Source organism: Xiphophorus hellerii, chromosome 23 (assembly GCF_003331165.1).
Source record: "Xiphophorus hellerii strain 12219 chromosome 23, Xiphophorus_hellerii-4.1, whole genome shotgun sequence".
Lineage (NCBI taxonomy): Eukaryota > Metazoa > Chordata > Actinopteri > Cyprinodontiformes > Poeciliidae > Xiphophorus > Xiphophorus hellerii.
The window spans coordinates 649,508-667,654 of record NC_045694.1 but is presented as its reverse complement, the minus strand read 5'-3'; the positions used below and the strand labels follow the sequence as shown (position 1 = coordinate 667,654).

The window sequence follows — 18,147 nt, the reverse complement described above, 5'->3', positions numbered from 1 at the left end:
AGCATGTTTTGAATGAACTCTGTGTATTGTCTTTTCATTTCAGGCTTCCGGTCCAGTGTTTTTCTGAGCGACTGGAGGCGTTTGAGTGCTTGCTCTCTGTTACTTGGAAGCTCTGGTCTAGGAGAGCGGAATGGCAAAGGCGCCACCCAGCTATTACCTTCATTCTGGTACACTTCCTTTACCATAATGTCAATAAACTCTTTATCCTCTACTGACAGTGCTGGTTTGTCGTCATCTTTTGTTCGGTCAAACACCGTTTCTCCCAGTTGACTGGTAGCTGTGTTTTCGATATCCATTTGGAAGGCAGGTGTGGTGCTGAGTTGGTAATTGCAACCACTTGACTCCTTGACTTGAAATATGTTAGGGCATGGGCAGAGGTAAGAAGCACGTCCATTCTGAAGAACATGTGTTTTAAGCACATTCACATTAGGGGATCTATGTGTTTTCCCCATGCAGGCTTCCCCAACGATAACCCAGCCTAAATCTAAACGCTGTGCATAGGGCATACTATGTGGCCCATTGATTCTCTCTCTGACCTTATGAACCTGAATAATGTCTCTTCCCAAGAGCAAAAGAATAGGTACCTGTTCTTCTACAGGAGGTACTTTTTCAGCTATTTTCTGTAAGTGTGGGAACTTCATAGCAACATGTGGAGACGGGATCTCTCTTCTGTCGTCCGGAATCATGTCACACTCAATGAGGTTTGGAAGTGGGAGCTTTACTCTACCATCTATTGACTCAATCGTGAAGTTTAATGCTGTTCTGCCAACATTATCTGACAGTCCTGAGCATGTCCTGAGTTTGTAAGTGTCTGAGCGTGTCTTAATATTAAAGAGCTCAAAAAACTGAGACTTAGCTAGAGACTTGTTACTTTGTTCGTCAAGCACTGCGTACATCTTTCTTGCCTGTTTTCTTTTCCCCTCTGGGTAGACTAACACAGGACTTATTTTTGAACATGAATGTGGGATATCTACATCACCACAGACTTCTGTGCACTTAGAAACAACTGAGACATTTGCACTATCTTCCTGCGTCTCCCCGCCATCATCTTTACCAGCTTCAAAGCTCTCAGCTGGAGGAGGCGGTGGACCTGGATGTAGCACTGCTAAATGTCTGTCGCTGCCACAGTCCATACACTTTATTTGCACCTTGCAATCCCTTGCTAGATGCTGGGTAGAGCCACAGCATTTAAAACAGATTCTGTTTTCTTTTAAAAATGACTTGCGCTCATCTATGGGTTTTGCTCTGAAACTTTTACACTTTTTAAGTGGATGAGGCTTCTTATGTATAGGACAAACCTTGTCAGGGCTTTCTATAAGCTTACTGTAACTAGTTTGAAATGTACTAGCATCTATAGGGACGTCTGTTTTGTGTACAGTAATCACTTGCCTGTTATTGCTTTTGAAGCTTTTCTCTTTTTTGAAGCTTGCGTTGGCAGGTGTGATATCGAAGCTTGGGTCATTTCTTATTTTGGCTTGTTGTCTTACAAACTTTGAAAAAACACTGAAAGGGGGAAAGGCAACTTTATGTTCCTCTTTGTACTTTGCACCTGTTGCGATCCATTTTTCCTGTAGTCCATAGGGTAACTTCTCCACAATGGGATTGACTCCGCGAGCCGTGTCCAAATATGAGAGTCCTAGTAAGTATCCTCCATCTTTTGCACATTCAATTTCCTGAAGAATGTCACCCAGCTCTCTTAACTTTATGTTGTCTCTGTTGTTGAGTTTGGGAAACTGTTCGATCTTTTTAAGAGTGCATTTTCCACTACTTCAGGAGAACCGTAAGATTCCTCCAGTCTTTGCCACACAAGGTCCAGTGCTCTAGTTGGACTAAAGATGTTGGCTGAGCGGATTCTTTTTGCCTGTTGTCCAGACTCAGCTCCCAGCCATTTGACCATTAAATCTAGCTCTTCTTGGGCTGTAACGTTCAAATCTTTAATAGCATTTTGAAATGACGTTTTCCACGCCCAGTAATTCTCTGGCTGGTCATCAAACTGCAAAAGTCCTGAACTTAACATTTCTCTCCGTGTAAGGTACTTAGTAATCTCCTGTACACCTTGTGCCTCTGTTGATGTTGGAGGAGTGTGGAACGGATATAGTATGGGGGGGTTCAGTCGCTCTCTGTGTTGGGCTATGTGCGCCACTTTAGGCTTGGCTGTTTCTGCACTGTGTGAGCTGTTATTGTCCATTTCTTCTTTCATGGTGTTTTCACACTGTTCATGTGCAGCCTTATGACAGGTGAGTGGATCTGCTGGCAACGAGAAGCCTTCAAAACTAATGTCTGAATGTTTTTGAACATACTCTGCCGTACGCTGCTTTGGGCTGGCAGGTGGTCCTGCTAATGGATAGTCCTGTTCAATTTTTGAGAGAACCTCCTCCTCTTCATAAACTGCAACTTCTGCTTCTGCAGCTGCAACAGCCTTCTGAGAACTCAAAATGTGCAAATTAGCTTCAAGTTCAGTTTTCTGTTTCATTATGGCTGCTTCTTTTTCTGAAAACGCCAACTGAGCACGTGCAGCCTCTGCTTTTGCTCGTGCTTTTAATGCTGCAGAACTTGTGGACGAACGTTTGGACGTACATGAGCGTGTAGACTTAGAACTTGTGTCTGTATTGCTTGCATTATCCTTGTTCTCCATGTCATCTGCTTTACCTGACCGCAGGCTCATGGTTAATGTGCTGAATATCTCCTCGTGGTTGTGGCCCGCTGCGCTGATGTTCTTTACTGTGCTGTCCTCGCCCTGAGATTTCGAGTTTTCAGCAGCTAGACAGCCAGACAACGACGCTCCAATAACCAAACTTGTTTCTTTTCTACTTGTTTATTGAAGAGTGGCCTCTGACCACTGCCATCACTTTGGCCATCGTAAACTGAAACATACAAACTGAGTATTAGCCAACGAACATAGCAAATTAGCTATTCTAGCTGCTAGCTAAAAATAAAAACTTTTCCTAACTGACTCCAGCGTACAATTATTTACACCAGTTACATAAAACAAAGAGACAATTATTGCTTTTACAATTAACCAACACTTACGAACAAATCTTGTCTGAAACACAACGTATTAGGATGATAATCAGCTTAAATCGTGAGCTGTTCGGTGACGCGTTCCACCATCTTGGATTTATATTCTTTTTTAGCGTCATCAAAACAAAACAAAATATCCACCAGGGGGCGTTCTAGTGCGGTTTCAACCTTGCTGGTCCAGCTTAACTTACAAAAGGCAGCACAGAGTGGTTAGGATAATAAAATACATCCAGTGGATCATGATTTAAATTCATAGATACAGATTGTAATTAAATCTGAATTTATTTAATAAATAGCCTCAGTTTATGAAGTTAATTTGTTTCTCCTCAGGCGTTCCCCAGAGGTTTGTGTTCGGATATCAAAAATACATAGAACATTTCCACAATACTGAAACTTTCTGCTGATATTCGGTTTTTACCTCCTCAGGTCCGGATCTGAAGCTTTTGTTGGATGAAATGACTTCTGACATAAATAAACTGAACATTTGAGATGATGAAACAAACATTAATTGTTATTTCTTGATAAAGCTGAAATGATTATTGTAAATATTAGGATATTATGCACACAGACAATAAATCAAATTGATACTGAAAGAATCAATGGAAACAGATCTTCATGCACTACGCCGTCTGAACTGCAGGAGGCGCCATCAAAGCTTATAGGCTCCCCTATGAAGCTGGCGGAAATGCATCTGTTTGGACACAAGAAGAAGAAGTAGCAGCAGCCGCCAGCCGACGTACTTGTAGCGTCGGTTCGGGTCCGCGTTTCAGGTTCGGTTCTTGGTTCGGAGCTTTCACGGTTTAATCTGAGCTGGACCTGAAACATGTACGACCAGGACGAAGGTAAGCAGGAAGTGAGGAGACAGGGAACAGGAAGTGATTACAAACCTTATCGATTTGCTAACGGAATTCTAGCTAATGCTAGTTCTAGCTTCACTGCTCAAAACAAATGAAGTGATCAGGAGCTGATCACCAATTCCCGATAACCTGCTCAATAATACCGGTGACATGCGCATGCTCAGTGTGCTCGGACAGCTCGCGCTCGTTCTGATCTGCGGCTTTAAAACCTTTTATTGAAACAATTAAAGCTAACAGAAGCTAAAGCTAACAGAGGAGCTAATAGGGACGGTGCGGCTCGGTTCGGGTGGCTGGACCCGTACCAACGACTGACCATGGCGGTTTGGGTCATGATAGAACTTCTGCTGAAAACAAAAATGTGTAGTAAAGTGTTATTACTCTGTTTTCACACATATTCATGTACTTTGAGGTCAGGGTTGCGAACTCTGAGCTAACTGATCTTTTGCAGGTTCTGTCCTTCTGACCCGCTGGTTAGAACCTTTGGTTCCGGTTCTAGACAGAGCAGCAGCCTGACCCAAAAACAGAATGACTACCATTCAGTAAATTAGAATATTATTGCATATTCCATTTGTTTTAGGATTAATGATTCATCATTCATTAATGATGAATCTTTTCCAGATTTTATTTCTGTTATGATGATTTTCCCTTTTACAGTTTTTGAAAACACTTAACAATAAAAAACTATTTCTAGTTTTAAGTATGTTGAGCTCTGGGCTGAAGAACACAGACGTTACCATGACAACTGACCTGTACTGATCCCGGGCTGCAGGTATTGATCATTGATCACGTGTATGGCTTGTTTTGTTTTGTTTTGACAGATAATCAATACGATGAAGATGATGATGAAATCACTCCTGATCTGTGGCAGGAAGCCTGTTGGATCGTCATCAGGTAAGTTCACCTGAGGTCATGTGACTGTTGCTGTGTTCACTGATCATGTGATCATTAATGATGTTGATCGATCATGGATCAATAACTGAAGTGGAAGATGTTTCTGGCTAATCCACCTTAGAGAATGAGATTAAATTTCCCAGCTCTTATTTTGAAATGGCTCCTCTCCAGCTCTTATTTTGACGAGAAGGGCCTGGTGCGGCAGCAGCTGGACTCGTTCGATGAGTTCATCCAGATGTCGGTCCAGCGGATCGTGGAGGACGCTCCGCCCATCGACCTGCAGGCCGAGGCGCAGCACACCTCAGGGGAGGTGGAGGAGCCGGTGAGTCCAGAACCAGGAGCAGGTTTTTATCGGCCCGCCGTGACATCACCGTGACATCATCGTGACATCACCGCCCGTGTTTCAGCCGCGCTACCTGCTGAAGTTCGAGCAGATCTACCTGTCCAAGCCGACCCACTGGGAGCGGGACGGCGCTCCGTCCCCCATGATGCCCAACGAGGCCCGGCTCCGGAACCTGACGTAGGTCCACCTGACCCGATTCTGACCCGGTCCTAACCTGGAACCCAGTTCTGACCCGTCCGACGCGTCTCCTCAGGTACTCGGCGCCGCTGTACGTCGACATCACTAAGACGATCATCAAGGAGGGGGAGGAGCAGCTGCAGACGCAGCATCAGAAGACATTCATCGGTAAAATTCCCATAATGCTCCGCTCCACCTACTGCCTGCTCAGCGGCCTGACCGACCGCGACCTGTGCGAGCTCAACGAGTGTCCGCTGGACCCGGGCGGCTACTTCATCATCAACGGCTCCGAGAAGGTAGGCCGTGACATCACTTCCCCTCCCCAGTTCCCGACTGGAACCTGAGCTGTTGGAGGTTCCAGGTGCTGATCGCGCAGGAGAAAATGGCCACCAACACGGTCTACGTCTTCGCCAAGAAGGACTCCAAGTACGCGTACACGGGCGAGTGCCGGTCCTGCCTGGAGAACTCGTCCCGGCCCACCAGCACCATCTGGGTCAGCATGATGGCCCGTGGAGGACAGGTGAGTCCCGCCGCCGCACGCGCCCTGCAGCCCGCAGGCGGCGCTCTGATGGACGCTGCGTCTGCCTCAGGGGGTGAAGAAGAGCGCCATCGGGCAGCGCATCGTGTCCACGCTGCCGTACATCAGACAGGAAGTGCCCATCATCATCGTGTTCCGGGCGCTGGGCTTCGTGTCCGACAGAGACATCCTGGAGCACATCATCTACGACTTCGACGACCCGGAGATGATGGAGATGGTAAGGTCGCTGCCGGGCCGCCGCTCTGTTGCCACGGTGACCAGAACGTCTCAGCCCCGCCCGCTACGCCCGCAGGTGAAGCCGTCGCTGGACGAGGCGTTTGTGATCCAGGAGCAGAACGTGGCGCTGAACTTCATCGGGTCCAGAGGCGCCAAGCCCGGCGTGACAAAGGAGCGGCGCATCAAGTACGCCAAGGAAGTTCTGCAGAAGGAGATGCTGCCGCACGTCGGCGTCAGCGACTTCTGCGAGACCAAGAAGGCCTACTTCCTGGGGTGAGTCCACCGCGGAGCCACGCCCGGACCCGTGTGTGAGGCCTGGTTCTGATCCGTGTCCGGTGTTTCAGGTACATGGTCCACCGGCTGCTCCTCGCGGCTCTGGGCCGGCGGGAGCTGGACGACAGGGATCACTATGGCAACAAGAGGCTGGACCTGGCCGGACCGCTGCTGGCCTTCCTGTTCAGAGGGTGCGGCTTCTCGCCCGGCTCCTCACCTGGCCGCCGCTCCTCCTCCTCAGGGTAACTCTAGTTCCCGTCTGTCCAGGATGTTCAAGAACCTCCTGAAGGAGATCCGGATCTACGCCCAGAAGTTCATCGACCGAGGGAAGGACTTCAACCTGGAGCTGGCCATCAAGACTCGGATCATCTCCGACGGACTCAAGTACTCCCTGGCCACCGGCAACTGGGGCGACGTCAAGAAGGCCCACCAGGCCCGCGCCGGCGTGTCCCAGGTAGGCTCTGCCTCCGCCGCCCCGGCTGCGCGCCTGTCGTCCATCTCCATGGTAACCCCCCCGCCTCCATCTAGGTGTTGAACCGGCTCACCTTCGCCTCCACGCTGTCCCACCTGCGCCGGGTCAACTCCCCCATCGGCCGCGACGGCAAGCTGGCCAAACCGAGGCAGCTGCACAACACGCTGTGGGGCATGGTGTGCCCCGCCGAGACGCCCGAGGTAGGAACCGGACCGGCCCGACATGTTAGAACCGGACCGGACCGACATGTTAGAACTGGACCGGACCGATAGAACCGGACAGGACCAACCCGATAGAACCGGACCGAACTGGACCAACTCGATAGAACCGGACCGGACCAGACCGATAGAACCGGACCAGACCGACATGTTAGAACCAGACCGAACTGGACCAACCCGACAGAACTGGACTGAACCGGACCGAACTGGACCAACCCGATAGAACTCTACCGGACCGACAAGTCGCACAGGGTTTGACCAAGACAGAACCGACCAGGTTCCCTAGTCTACTTCATCCATGTGACTGGTTCCTGACTGGTTCCTCACTGGTTTCTGCCCGGTTTGCAGGGCCACGCCGTGGGTCTGGTGAAGAACCTGGCCCTCATGGCCTACATCTCGGTCGGCTCTCAGCCGTCTCCCATCCTGGAGTTCCTGGAGGAGTGGAGCATGGAGAACCTGGAGGAGATTTCCCCGGCTGCCATTGCCGAGTCAGTCGCCTCGCTTTGCCCGGAGACCCAGCGTTCCCGGCGTCTTCCTGATCCGTGTCTTCATCCGTGTTTTCCCATTTCAGCGCTACGAAGATCTTCGTGAACGGCTGCTGGGTGGGGATCCACAAAGACCCGGAGCAGCTGATGAACACGCTGAGGAAGCTCCGCAGGCAGATGGACATCATCGTGTCAGAGGTAAGCCCCGCCCTCCTTTCACCTCGGACACCTGGGGACAACCTGAGCCTTCCTGACGGTCCGATTCTTCCAGGTGTCGATGATCCGAGACATCCGGGAGCGGGAGATCCGGATCTACACGGACGCCGGGCGGATCTGCCGACCGCTGCTGATCGTGGAGAAGCAGAAGCTGCTGCTGAAGAGACGGCACATCGACCAGCTGAAGGAGCGAGAGTACAACAACTACAGGTGAGCCAGACACACCTGCCCAGGCTAACTGGCTAGCCTCAGCGGCTAACGGGCGCTGTGCGGTCCTGCTGGACTCTGATGTTCCTCCTGACGGTCAGCTGGCAGGACCTGGTGGCGAGCGGCGTGGTGGAGTACATCGACACACTGGAGGAGGAAACCGTCATGCTCGCCATGACCCCTGATGACCTCCAGGAGAAGGGCGTGGCCTACTGCTCCACCTACACCCACTGTGAGATCCACCCGTCCATGATCCTGGGAGTCTGCGCCTCCATCATCCCGTTCCCCGACCACAACCAGGTACCAGTCGGCGGTCCGTCCAGAACCGAGCGGGTTCTCAATGTTCTGACCCGTTTCCGATCCCCGCCCAGTCTCCCAGGAACACGTACCAGTCCGCCATGGGGAAGCAGGCCATGGGCGTCTACATCACCAACTTCCACGTGAGGATGGACACGCTGGCCCACGTGCTGTACTACCCCCAGAAGCCGCTGGTCACCACGCGCTCCATGGAGTACCTGCGCTTCCGGGAGCTGCCAGCAGGTGACGCCGCCGCTCACCCGCAGCCTCAGGGGTCGACCCGTTACCGGGGGAAGACAGTCTTTCACAGCAGAGCCGTCGTTAGCGGCAGCTAACCCACGATCCTGACAACTAATCGGATTTAAGATTTCTCCAGATTTTTCATTGAACCACTGAGGATTTTTTATACGATATTAGAAATTCATCAATACATGCAAATAAATAATTTAAGTCATTTTTAAATAAGAAAATCAGCATTTTATTAGCCAAGTCAATAATTACTTTAGTGAATGCCTGATCATTTGTAGCAAACGATGCATCTGCAGCTGAAACATGATCAGTCCTCTCTGAGGGCTGATCGGGTGATTATTGATCTGATCAATCATTTCATCTCTTGAAGGAAACTTGTTTTTCCTGAAACTTGGAATATTTGGCTTCTGTCGTCCATCTTTCAGGAATCAACTCCATCGTCGCCATCGCCTCCTACACAGGCTACAACCAGGAGGACTCGGTCATCATGAACCGCTCGGCTGTGGACCGCGGCTTCTTCAGGTGAGGGGCGACCAGAACCTTTGAGGCCCGGTCCGTTTCCATCTTCTAAACGGACCAGCGTTTCCCTGCAGGTCCGTTTTCTACCGGTCCTACAAGGAGCAGGAGTCCAAGAAGGGCTTCGACCAGGAGGAAATCTTCGAGAAGCCGACCCGCGAGACGTGTCAGGGTGAGCGCCGGTTCCCCAACGGCTCGGTCCAAACCCGATCCTGACTCTAACAGAACCCGTCGACAGGAATGAGGCACGCCATCTACGACAAGCTGGACGACGACGGGCTGATCGCGCCCGGCGTCCGCGTGTCCGGGGAGGACGTGATCATCGGGAAGACGGTGACGCTGCCGGAGAACGAGGACGAGTTGGACAGCACCAACCGGCGCTACACCAAGAGGGACTGCAGCACCTTCCTGCGGACCAGCGAGACCGGCATCGTGGACCAGGTCATGGTGACGCTCAACCAGGAGGGATACAAGTTCTGCAAGATCCGGGTGAGCGCCGCCGCCCTGGTTACCATGGTTACCAGCACCCGGACCGCTCACTCATCCCGGTTCCAACCCGCAGGTCCGTTCGGTCCGGATCCCTCAGATCGGAGACAAGTTCGCCAGCCGCCACGGGCAGAAGGGAACCTGCGGGATCCAGTACCGACAGGAGGTAGGCGGGGTCAGCGAGTCTGGAGGAGTTAACGAATCAGGGGAGCAGGTGGGGTCAGGACGGGTGGGGTCAGGACTGGCGAGTTGATCAGCTACAGGTCAGGACAGGTGGGGTCAGGACGGGCGAGTTAATTGGCTCTTCTGGTCATTAAAACGTGACCTGGTGTTTTATTTTGAAGGACATGCCGTTCACCTGTGAAGGCATCACACCTGACATCATCATCAACCCTCACGCCATCCCGTCCAGAATGACTGTCGGCCATCTTATCGAGTGTCTGCAGGGGAAGGTAAGCTGGCTCCGCCCCCCGCCGAGCCCCTGTGCGTTATGCCCTGAGCGTTGACTGCCAGGCTGTCGCTCCTTTCAGGTGTCGGCCAACAAAGGTGAGATCGGCGACGCCACGCCGTTCAACGACGCCGTCAACGTGCAGAAAGTGTCCAACCTGCTGTCCGAGTACGGGTACCACCTGAGAGGAAACGAGGTCAGAGGCCCTGATGCATTCTGGGAGGCTGAAACCTGCCCAGGTGACTCAGGTGTGTGACTGTGGCTGTGTCATCAGGTTCTGTACAACGGCTTCACGGGGAGGAAGCTGACGTCCCAGATCTTCATCGGGCCGACCTACTACCAGCGGCTGAAGCACATGGTGGACGATAAGATCCACTCCCGGGCCCGCGGGCCGGTCCAGATCCTGAACCGCCAGCCGATGGAGGGCCGCTCCCGGTGAGTTCCCGCCCCTCGCCGCCTCAGGTGAGTCCGCATCGCGCTAATCTCACCCGTCTCCCCAGTGACGGCGGGCTGCGTTTCGGGGAGATGGAGCGGGACTGCCAGATCGCCCACGGCGCCGCCCAGTTCCTCCGGGAGCGTCTGTTCGAGGCGTCCGACCCGTACCAGGTCCACGTCTGCAACCTGTGCGGCCTGATGGCTATCGCCAACACCAGGACACACACCTACGAGTGTCGGGGCTGCCGCAACAAGACGCAGGTAGACCCGGTTCAAAACCCGCCGATCGCTGCCTCCGCCCCGGTTCTGACCCGTTTCTGGTTCTGATCAGATCTCTCTGGTCCGGATGCCGTACGCCTGCAAGCTGCTGTTCCAGGAACTGATGTCCATGAGCATCGCTCCTCGAATGATGACCTCATAGAGGGCTCAGCCAATCAGCTGCTGACCAGGAAGTGACATCAACGTGAAGAGGAGAAACTAGATCTTTGTTCTTTTTGTTGTAGTAAATAAATGTGTTTTTCTAACATGTGTGGTTCGGTCCTGATTGGTCCAAACAACACATCGTCATGGCAATAGAGGATGGCTTGGATCCAACATCGTCGCCATCAGGGTGGGAGTCACAGCCGAGGGGGAGCGTCCAGCTCTTTGCTTACATCCATTTTCTGACGCGTTTCTGCCCGATGGCGGCGCCAGGGTCCGATGTCCAAGGGTTGGGAGGCGGGGTCACCTGGACAGGTCGGGGGGTCACCGCAGGGCTTTTCATTCATATAAAAAAACTGCTTTGTGTTTATTTCAAATGTAAAAGAGAAAAAGGAAGGAAGAGAGATGGGCAAAAAGTTTAAAGGGGGGCGTGCCGTGGTGGCGTAGCGGTTAGCGCGACCCATATTTGGAGGCCTTGAGTCCTCGATGCGGCCGTCGCGGGTTCGACTCCCGGACCCGATGATATTTGCCGCATGTCTTCCTCCCTCTCCTTCCCCGTTTCCTGTCAGCCTGCTGTCATATAAGGGACACTAGAGCCACAAAAGACCCCCTGGAGGGGTAAAAAAAAAGTTTAAAGGGGAAGATGGAGGAAAGGATGGAGAGAATGCAAGATGACAAAATCTGAGAAAGAAACCATGGCAACAAACATCTAAACATCTCTAAACGGTTTATGGTGCTAATTAATAGAAGATGCGTCTGAATCCAAACACATTATGGGTCCTGTTTCTGGGTCAGAGGTCAGAAACAGGAGCTGAGCTGTGAAATGAGTTCAGGTCACAGATCTGCTGCTGATTGTCGGGGTCAAAGGTCAGATAGAAAAAAAAATACAAAATGAATGGAAGTCGATGCAAAGTCCCTAAGAAGACGGGACGCAGTGTGTGTGTGTGTGTGTGTGTAAGCTGCAGCATGAACATGTAAATTATGTCAAAATGAATTTGTTGTCTAATGAGGTGAAAGGTCATTATAGAGGATGAGATGTTTCACAGAAAACAGCATAAAGGCCTGAGAGACACAAGTCATCTTGCATTTTGATTTACTAATGATTAAAATATATATATTCTTGCATTTTGACTACTGGTTGATTATTAGAAATGTATTTTTGTATTTTGATTTATTAATGATTATGAAAATTAGGATTTTTGTACTTTGCTTTACTGATGATTATACAAAGAGTTGATGTAATGGAAAACGGATAAAGAAATGGTAAATAGAGTTAAACTCAGATGATTATTATAAGAAGTTATGTTTGAACTGAAACAGAAAGTTGATTATGTTTAGTGATTTAAGGTGATCATACAGCATACAGAATTGTAACTGAAGTAATAACACATTGTGAGAAGCGAAGTGACATGTTTTTCCCAGACTGTGTTATAATCAGGGCCAGAGCTGAGAGGGGCGGCAGGGGCGACCTGTGAAGACGCTGTTGCAATAATCAATACGACTGAAGATGAAGGCATGGATGAGTTTCTCTAGATCTGGCTGAGACATTAGTCCTTTAATCCTGGAAATGTTCTTCAGGTGATAGAAGGCCGACTTTGTAACTGTCTTTATGTGGCTCTGGAGGTTCAGGTCAGAGTCCATCACTACTCCCAGGTTTCGGGCTGATCGCTGGTTTTTAGCTGTAATAACTGAAGCTGTGCATTGACTCTAGATCTATAACTCTAGATCTATGACTCTAGATCTATGACTCTAAACCTATAACTCTAGATCTATAACTCTAGATCGTTCCTCTTTAGGTTCAAAAATAATAACTTCAGTTTTGTTTCTGTTCAACTGGAGAAAGTTTTGGCACATCCACACATTTATCTGCTCTAAGCATCTGTTCAGTGATTGGATGGGGTCAAAGGTCACCTGGTGACATCGTAATGTAGAGCTGTGTGTCATCTGCATAGTTATGGTAGCTAATATCATTTCCTGTTATAACCTGAGCTAGTGGGAGCATATAAATATTGAATAAAAGGGGTCCTAGGATTGAACCTTGGGGTACCCCACATGTGACCTTTGACCTCTTTGATGAGAAGTTTCCAATTGAAACAAAGAAATCCCTGTTCTTTATGTAGGATTCAAACCAGTTAAGCACTGGACCGGAGAGTCCGACCCAACTCTCCAGTCGATTCAGTAATATGTCATGGTCAACACTGAGGTCCAACAGAACCAGCGCTGTGGTTCTGCCACAGTCCGTATTTATATGGATGTCATTGAACACTTTGACTAGGCCAGTCTCTGTGCTGTGGTAACCATGGAAACCAGACTGGAAGGAGTCAAAGCGGTTGGTTATCGTTAGGAAGCTAGTTAATTGTTTAAACAGCTTTTTCAATAACTTTGCTGATGAATGGGAGGTCAGAGGTCAGAGGTCGGCCTGTAATTCTGCAGTAGTGATTTGTCCAGATTGTTCTTTTTTATCAGTGGTTTGATTACTGCTGTTTTCAGAGCCTGGGGGAAAACGCCTGATGAGAGCGATGAGTTACTATCTGGATCAGATCAGCAGCAATAACAGGCAGGACTTTCTTAAAGAAATGTTCTAGAGTTATAGATCTAGGACATCCAGACAGCAGGAACTGGAGCTTAGTTGACTTATAATTTCCTGTAGGGTTTTATAATTAAGTAGTTGAAATTGGGTCATTTTTCCTGTATTTGTTTTGTTTGGGCTCAGCATTGGTACTGACTTTATAGTGGATGTTCAGATTAATCCTCTGATTTTATGAATTTTCTCTGAAAAGAAGCTGGAAAACTGGTTGCAGGCAGCAATACATTGGAATTCAGGCGTAACGTCACAGGAGGGTTTGTGATTCTGTCAACTGTTGCAAATAAAGCTGGAGCATTGTTAATGTTTTTGTTTATGACATCTGCAAAGAAAGCCTCTCTTGCATGTTTTAGTGTTAAATGATAGTTACGTAGTCTTTCTTTATAGATGTCATAGTGAACGTGGAGTTGAGTTTTACGCCATTTTCGTTCTGCCCTACGGCAGAGTTGTCTTACAGATCTGTTTGTGCATTTCTCCATGGAGATTTCTTTTACCAGACACAACCTTCATTTTAATGGAATCAATAATATCTGAGACTTTAGACTGAAAATCATTTACCAACTTATCTACATCATTACAGCTTAAGGGTGAGGAAGAAGAGTAGATTTGATGAAAAGTTTCTGCTGTGTTTTCAGTGAGAGAACGTTTTGTGATGGTTGCTGTTTGTCCAAGTGGGTTAAAAGATAAAGAACTTTCAAAGATAACAGGAAGTGATGCGACAGGCGACATCAGTTACAGAGACATTGGAAATATTCACACCCTTACTGATAACCAGGTCCAGTGTGTGTCCTTGAGTGTGTGTTGCTTGTTTGACATGTTGTGTTAAACCAAAAGTCTCTAAAATATTAGCGAGCTTTTTTGCCCCTCTGTCTTGGGGGTTGTCAACATGAATGTTGAAATCACCAACAATTATTAAACAATCATAATCAATACATATAAGAGATAGAAGTTCATTCAAGTCAGTAAAGAAATTTTCCACAAAAGTTGGAGTTTTGTATAAAGTTACTGTCAAAGTTCGTTTGTGGCCTTTAACCTCAATTCCAAGATACTCAAAAGAGGTGAAGTGACCCAAAGAGATTTTACTACAATTTATGGTATTCTTAAATATTGAAGCCACGCCTCCTCCTTTTTTGTGTTTTCTATTCTCACTGAAGAAATTGTAGTTAGGAGGCGCAGATTCAATTAGTACGATCGATTCATTATTATCATTCAACCATGTTTCTGTCAGAAACATAACATGGATATTATGCTCAGTGATGAAATCATTAATTAATAGAGCTTTAGCACAGAGAGATCTGGGATTTAAAAGAGTTTAAGTGACTTGGAAGCCAAGAAATCTTCAGTCTGAGGTTCCTTTAGGCAGGGGAACATTCTGATGTTTGAATTAGGTCCCCTGTATTTTATGTTTCTGTTTCTTGTAAATTTTCTTGTAGTGATCCGGACAGGTAATGTCCTGTTCTGCAGTGCCGAGGGGCCAGACACATTCTGGAGCAAGAAGGGCGTAAAGATAAAGTCTGGACCCCGGCCTCAGACCTCAGAGACGCAGAGTGATGGATCCTCTGGGACGTTAGAGTCAGGTGGCTTAAATGAAGTGAGGTCTGCTACGTGAGCGCTAAGAAGAGACGTCCCAAGTACAACCTGTTGATTCATTCCATCTGTAAATTTAAGAAACTCCGGTCCAGAAGACATTTCTCCATGTGTATCTTGTGAATCCTGTGAATGAGTGGGTGAGCAGAGAGGGAGGGGAGAAGGAGGAAGGGAACCAGTCGCTCCGTCTCCAGTCGATGTATCAGCTTGTTTTAAAACTGCTTGTTCCTGATAAGCCGACGGTTTCTTCCTGGTCAGAAATCCTTGAGCCTGTTCTTCTGAAGCGATGATCACGTTGCTGTCCTTGTTGATAAAATGAAAAAGATTTGCAGTGAGCAGCTTTATCCCATGTTTATTAAGATTGCGTCCGCTTCTTCCAAAGAGGTGAAAGCGCTGCCAATAGATCCAGAGGTTATCGATGAAGGTCACTGAGCTGGCAGAGCAGCTTTTAATCAGCCATTTGTTTATCATGTCCAGCCTGGAGGGTTTTTCGTCTCCCCATTGAGGTGATGAAATTGGACTGTAATGAAGAGATCTTCATTACTGGGACTATTTTACTGAAATCACTGTATAGCATTTTTTAAAGTATTTTTTGCACTTTATTAACAAGCACTTTATTTAGCACTGCACTTTAAGCATAGATTTGCACATCAATAACAATTTGCACACAAGAAGTTTTAATTGTATTTATTGAGTATTTTTAGAGATTAGCATGTAGCCTTTAGCTCTGGGCTCTGCACAGCTGCTCCTCATTGACGAGTGAGCTGGTTGTTGCCTGTGGAGGGAGGATAATTGTTACTCAGAGCAATGAGCTACTGGTGGGTAAAACTCAGCAAATGTGTTGTGCATAATCTGTTAGGTGTGGAGTGCTAATGTAGAGTGACTCACCTGTCTTTTCTGTGTCCTCTCCAGGGTGTTTGGACAAATTCTGCCCTGGGGGTTCAGACACCATATATAGTCTCCGGGAGAGGCCATTGAAAGGTGTGGGGGGGGGAATTGTTTATGGGTTTTGTGGTGTTTCATATGGTGTAATGATAAAACATAAAATATTTATAAAAAGTAAATGGAAATGTTTGTATTTAGTAAAAGGTATTTTAATTAAATAAGTGGATATTGATGAATTGAGATTGCCCTGTGAATTAAAGGTGGTTTGGTCCGTCACAGCTGGGACTATTTAAGGCTGCAGTTTCACCTGTGAAGTGTTGTTGATGTTGTGTGAAGAATAAAACCACTGCTGTTTCCACCTGACTGCCTCAAAGCTTCATCCTCACTGGAAAATCCAACCGCGAAAGGCTACCTTGTTACATGGACCACTGAGAAATAACTTCATTTTTAACTTTCCCATAGTGTTCAGTAGAATATTAAAGTCCTTTTTCAGAATCTCAGATTTCTGCTTTGCCACATCGTTGGCTCCAACATGCACAACTAAAGACTCAATATCTGGCTGATCAGCGGTCAGCGAGAGAACTTTACGAGTTAAATCAGATACAGTGTCACCAGGAAAGGAAATCACTCTCGTTTTCTTGGGATTGCAAACGTGACTGATTCCATTTACTGCCTCATCTCCAACAATAAGCACTCTTGGCATACCTTTCGTTTTCCTGGTAGCCGCTTTGTCCTTTGGAGCTTTGGGAGGTGGATGTGTTGGTCTCGCCTCATTGTTGATGTTTGAAGGCGAGGTTTCACTCAGAGGCTCAGGCTGGAGTACAGAAAATCTGTTTTTCAGTGGGATTCCCACAGAGTCAGAATGTTTTGAGGCTCGGGCTGGTCGCTCTGTCCTTGGGAGCGGGGTCGGTGGAACCGTTTTGGTTGCAGCTGCTTGTTTGTTTTTCTTTGGTGGAGCAGGTGTTGAGGTTGAAGGTGGGTTTCGGCTCAGAGCCGGCCACGCTGATTCGTCCAGGTGAGGGGTTCTCCCTGTCAGTCGCCTCATCAGATCTGCGGTGTGAGACGTTTGCTTCGGCTTGGCACCCAGAGCGTTCCAGGGTGAGCTGCTTGATGCGAGGCGTACAACCTCTCCGTTGATTTGAGGAAGAGTTGTCTGATTTCCACAGTTAGCGTTGATTTCAAAGTTCACCTCCAGCTGTTTGATCTTCATTTCTATAGACTGAAGTCGTTGGATAATACTGCTAATGTCCTTGGGGTCGGCCGGAGGCATTTTGTCCTGGTTCAACTGAAAATCTGTGTTGGTGTTGCCGATCTGATTGACGTTGGGCAGAGAGCCACCACAGCACTGCACCCGGGATTGGGACAGACGGAGCTGCTGTCCCCTCCGGGACTGCACCCCGGATACGGTGAGGTCGTTCATGAGCTGCTCAAAGGCTCGCGTCTCCCATGCTTGCCTCCGGTCGTGCAGCGCGATCTTCCCGCTGAACTTCCTGGGGTTGGAGCCACCTGTGCCCGCGGAGCCGGACATTGTGTGGAGATGAAGAAAAATAAGGTAAAAATAAAAGCAAGAAGATCCCCCAGTCCTTAGGTTTGTAGTAATCCAGTTATGATGTCAAAAATGTGAATATAACTACAGTATAAAAACTGTCACTTTAAAAAATAACTCAGGCAAAGTTTTCATTAAGGACGGGAGAGAGCAGGACAAGCTGTTCCTCCTTCAGCTGTCACAACAAGAGCCATCGACCCTCAGCCCTGGTTCCTGATTCAACCGCTGCTCTGCCTCAACCCAAAGATCTCAAGGTTACTGCAACAGACTTGGAGAAAAGATAAAGGTCACTGAGTGATGAAGATCTGAGTGTTCGGAAGACAACAATCAGTTCTGCTTTGTTTCCATTCTGAAGAGGAATTAGCCATACAAAGACTCTGAGCAAGGACATTTAAAGTTTCCTGTTGCCGAGATCGTCCATCCTCTGGGTATGAGCTGAACTGCCCCCCAAAGCTTCGCTCAGTAAACTAGTGACACAGTTTAGGGAAAGAAGTTAGGATAGAATGAAGGTGGTTTATAATGATTTTAATTTTTATTCTTAATTTGTAATCATTGATCATTAATCTGTCACTTACCCCTGCTAAAAGCTTGCTTAATAAAGATGCATTAAAACTAATAAGATTTGTGGATAGTGAAATTAATTGAGTCATCTATTATTTTATGGTTCTCATAATTAGTGTAAAACTTATGAACATGTTTCTAGAAATGTGGTGGCTTCAGAAATTCCTTTAGTGTTGGTAAAATAATGACCTTGGGGCTTAGATTGAGCCACTAAAAACT

General features: G+C 48.0%; 2 protein-coding genes across 3 annotated transcripts in view; one reads left to right on the top strand and one right to left on the bottom strand.

Annotated features, from left to right (window-relative positions):
• Positions 1-18,147, bottom strand: part of LOC116714596 (alpha-1,3-mannosyl-glycoprotein 4-beta-N-acetylglucosaminyltransferase B) — a 776,799-nt gene that overhangs the window by 153,912 nt on the left and 604,740 nt on the right. The gene's annotated exons all lie outside the window — the stretch shown is intronic.
• Positions 3,710-10,871, top strand: polr2b (RNA polymerase II subunit B). Of its 2 annotated transcripts, none has more exons than XM_032555228.1 (25): positions 3,710-3,863; positions 4,697-4,769; positions 4,941-5,091; positions 5,177-5,289; positions 5,366-5,585; positions 5,651-5,809; positions 5,880-6,044; positions 6,120-6,316; positions 6,388-6,507; positions 6,584-6,770; positions 6,845-6,988; positions 7,355-7,494; positions 7,578-7,689; positions 7,763-7,917; positions 8,016-8,214; positions 8,286-8,454; positions 8,886-8,982; positions 9,054-9,148; positions 9,215-9,465; positions 9,539-9,628; positions 9,807-9,914; positions 9,993-10,106; positions 10,185-10,345; positions 10,411-10,606; positions 10,677-10,871. In XM_032555228.1, exons 1-25 carry the CDS (start codon positions 3,845-3,847, stop codon positions 10,764-10,766), a joined length of 3,525 nt encoding a protein of 1,174 aa, XP_032411119.1. In that variant the 5' UTR covers positions 3,710-3,844; the 3' UTR covers positions 10,767-10,871. The 2 variants fall into 2 exon arrangements, with proteins under 2 accessions (XP_032411119.1, XP_032411120.1); XM_032555229.1 differs by having other exon boundaries at positions 3,711-3,863; positions 4,913-5,091.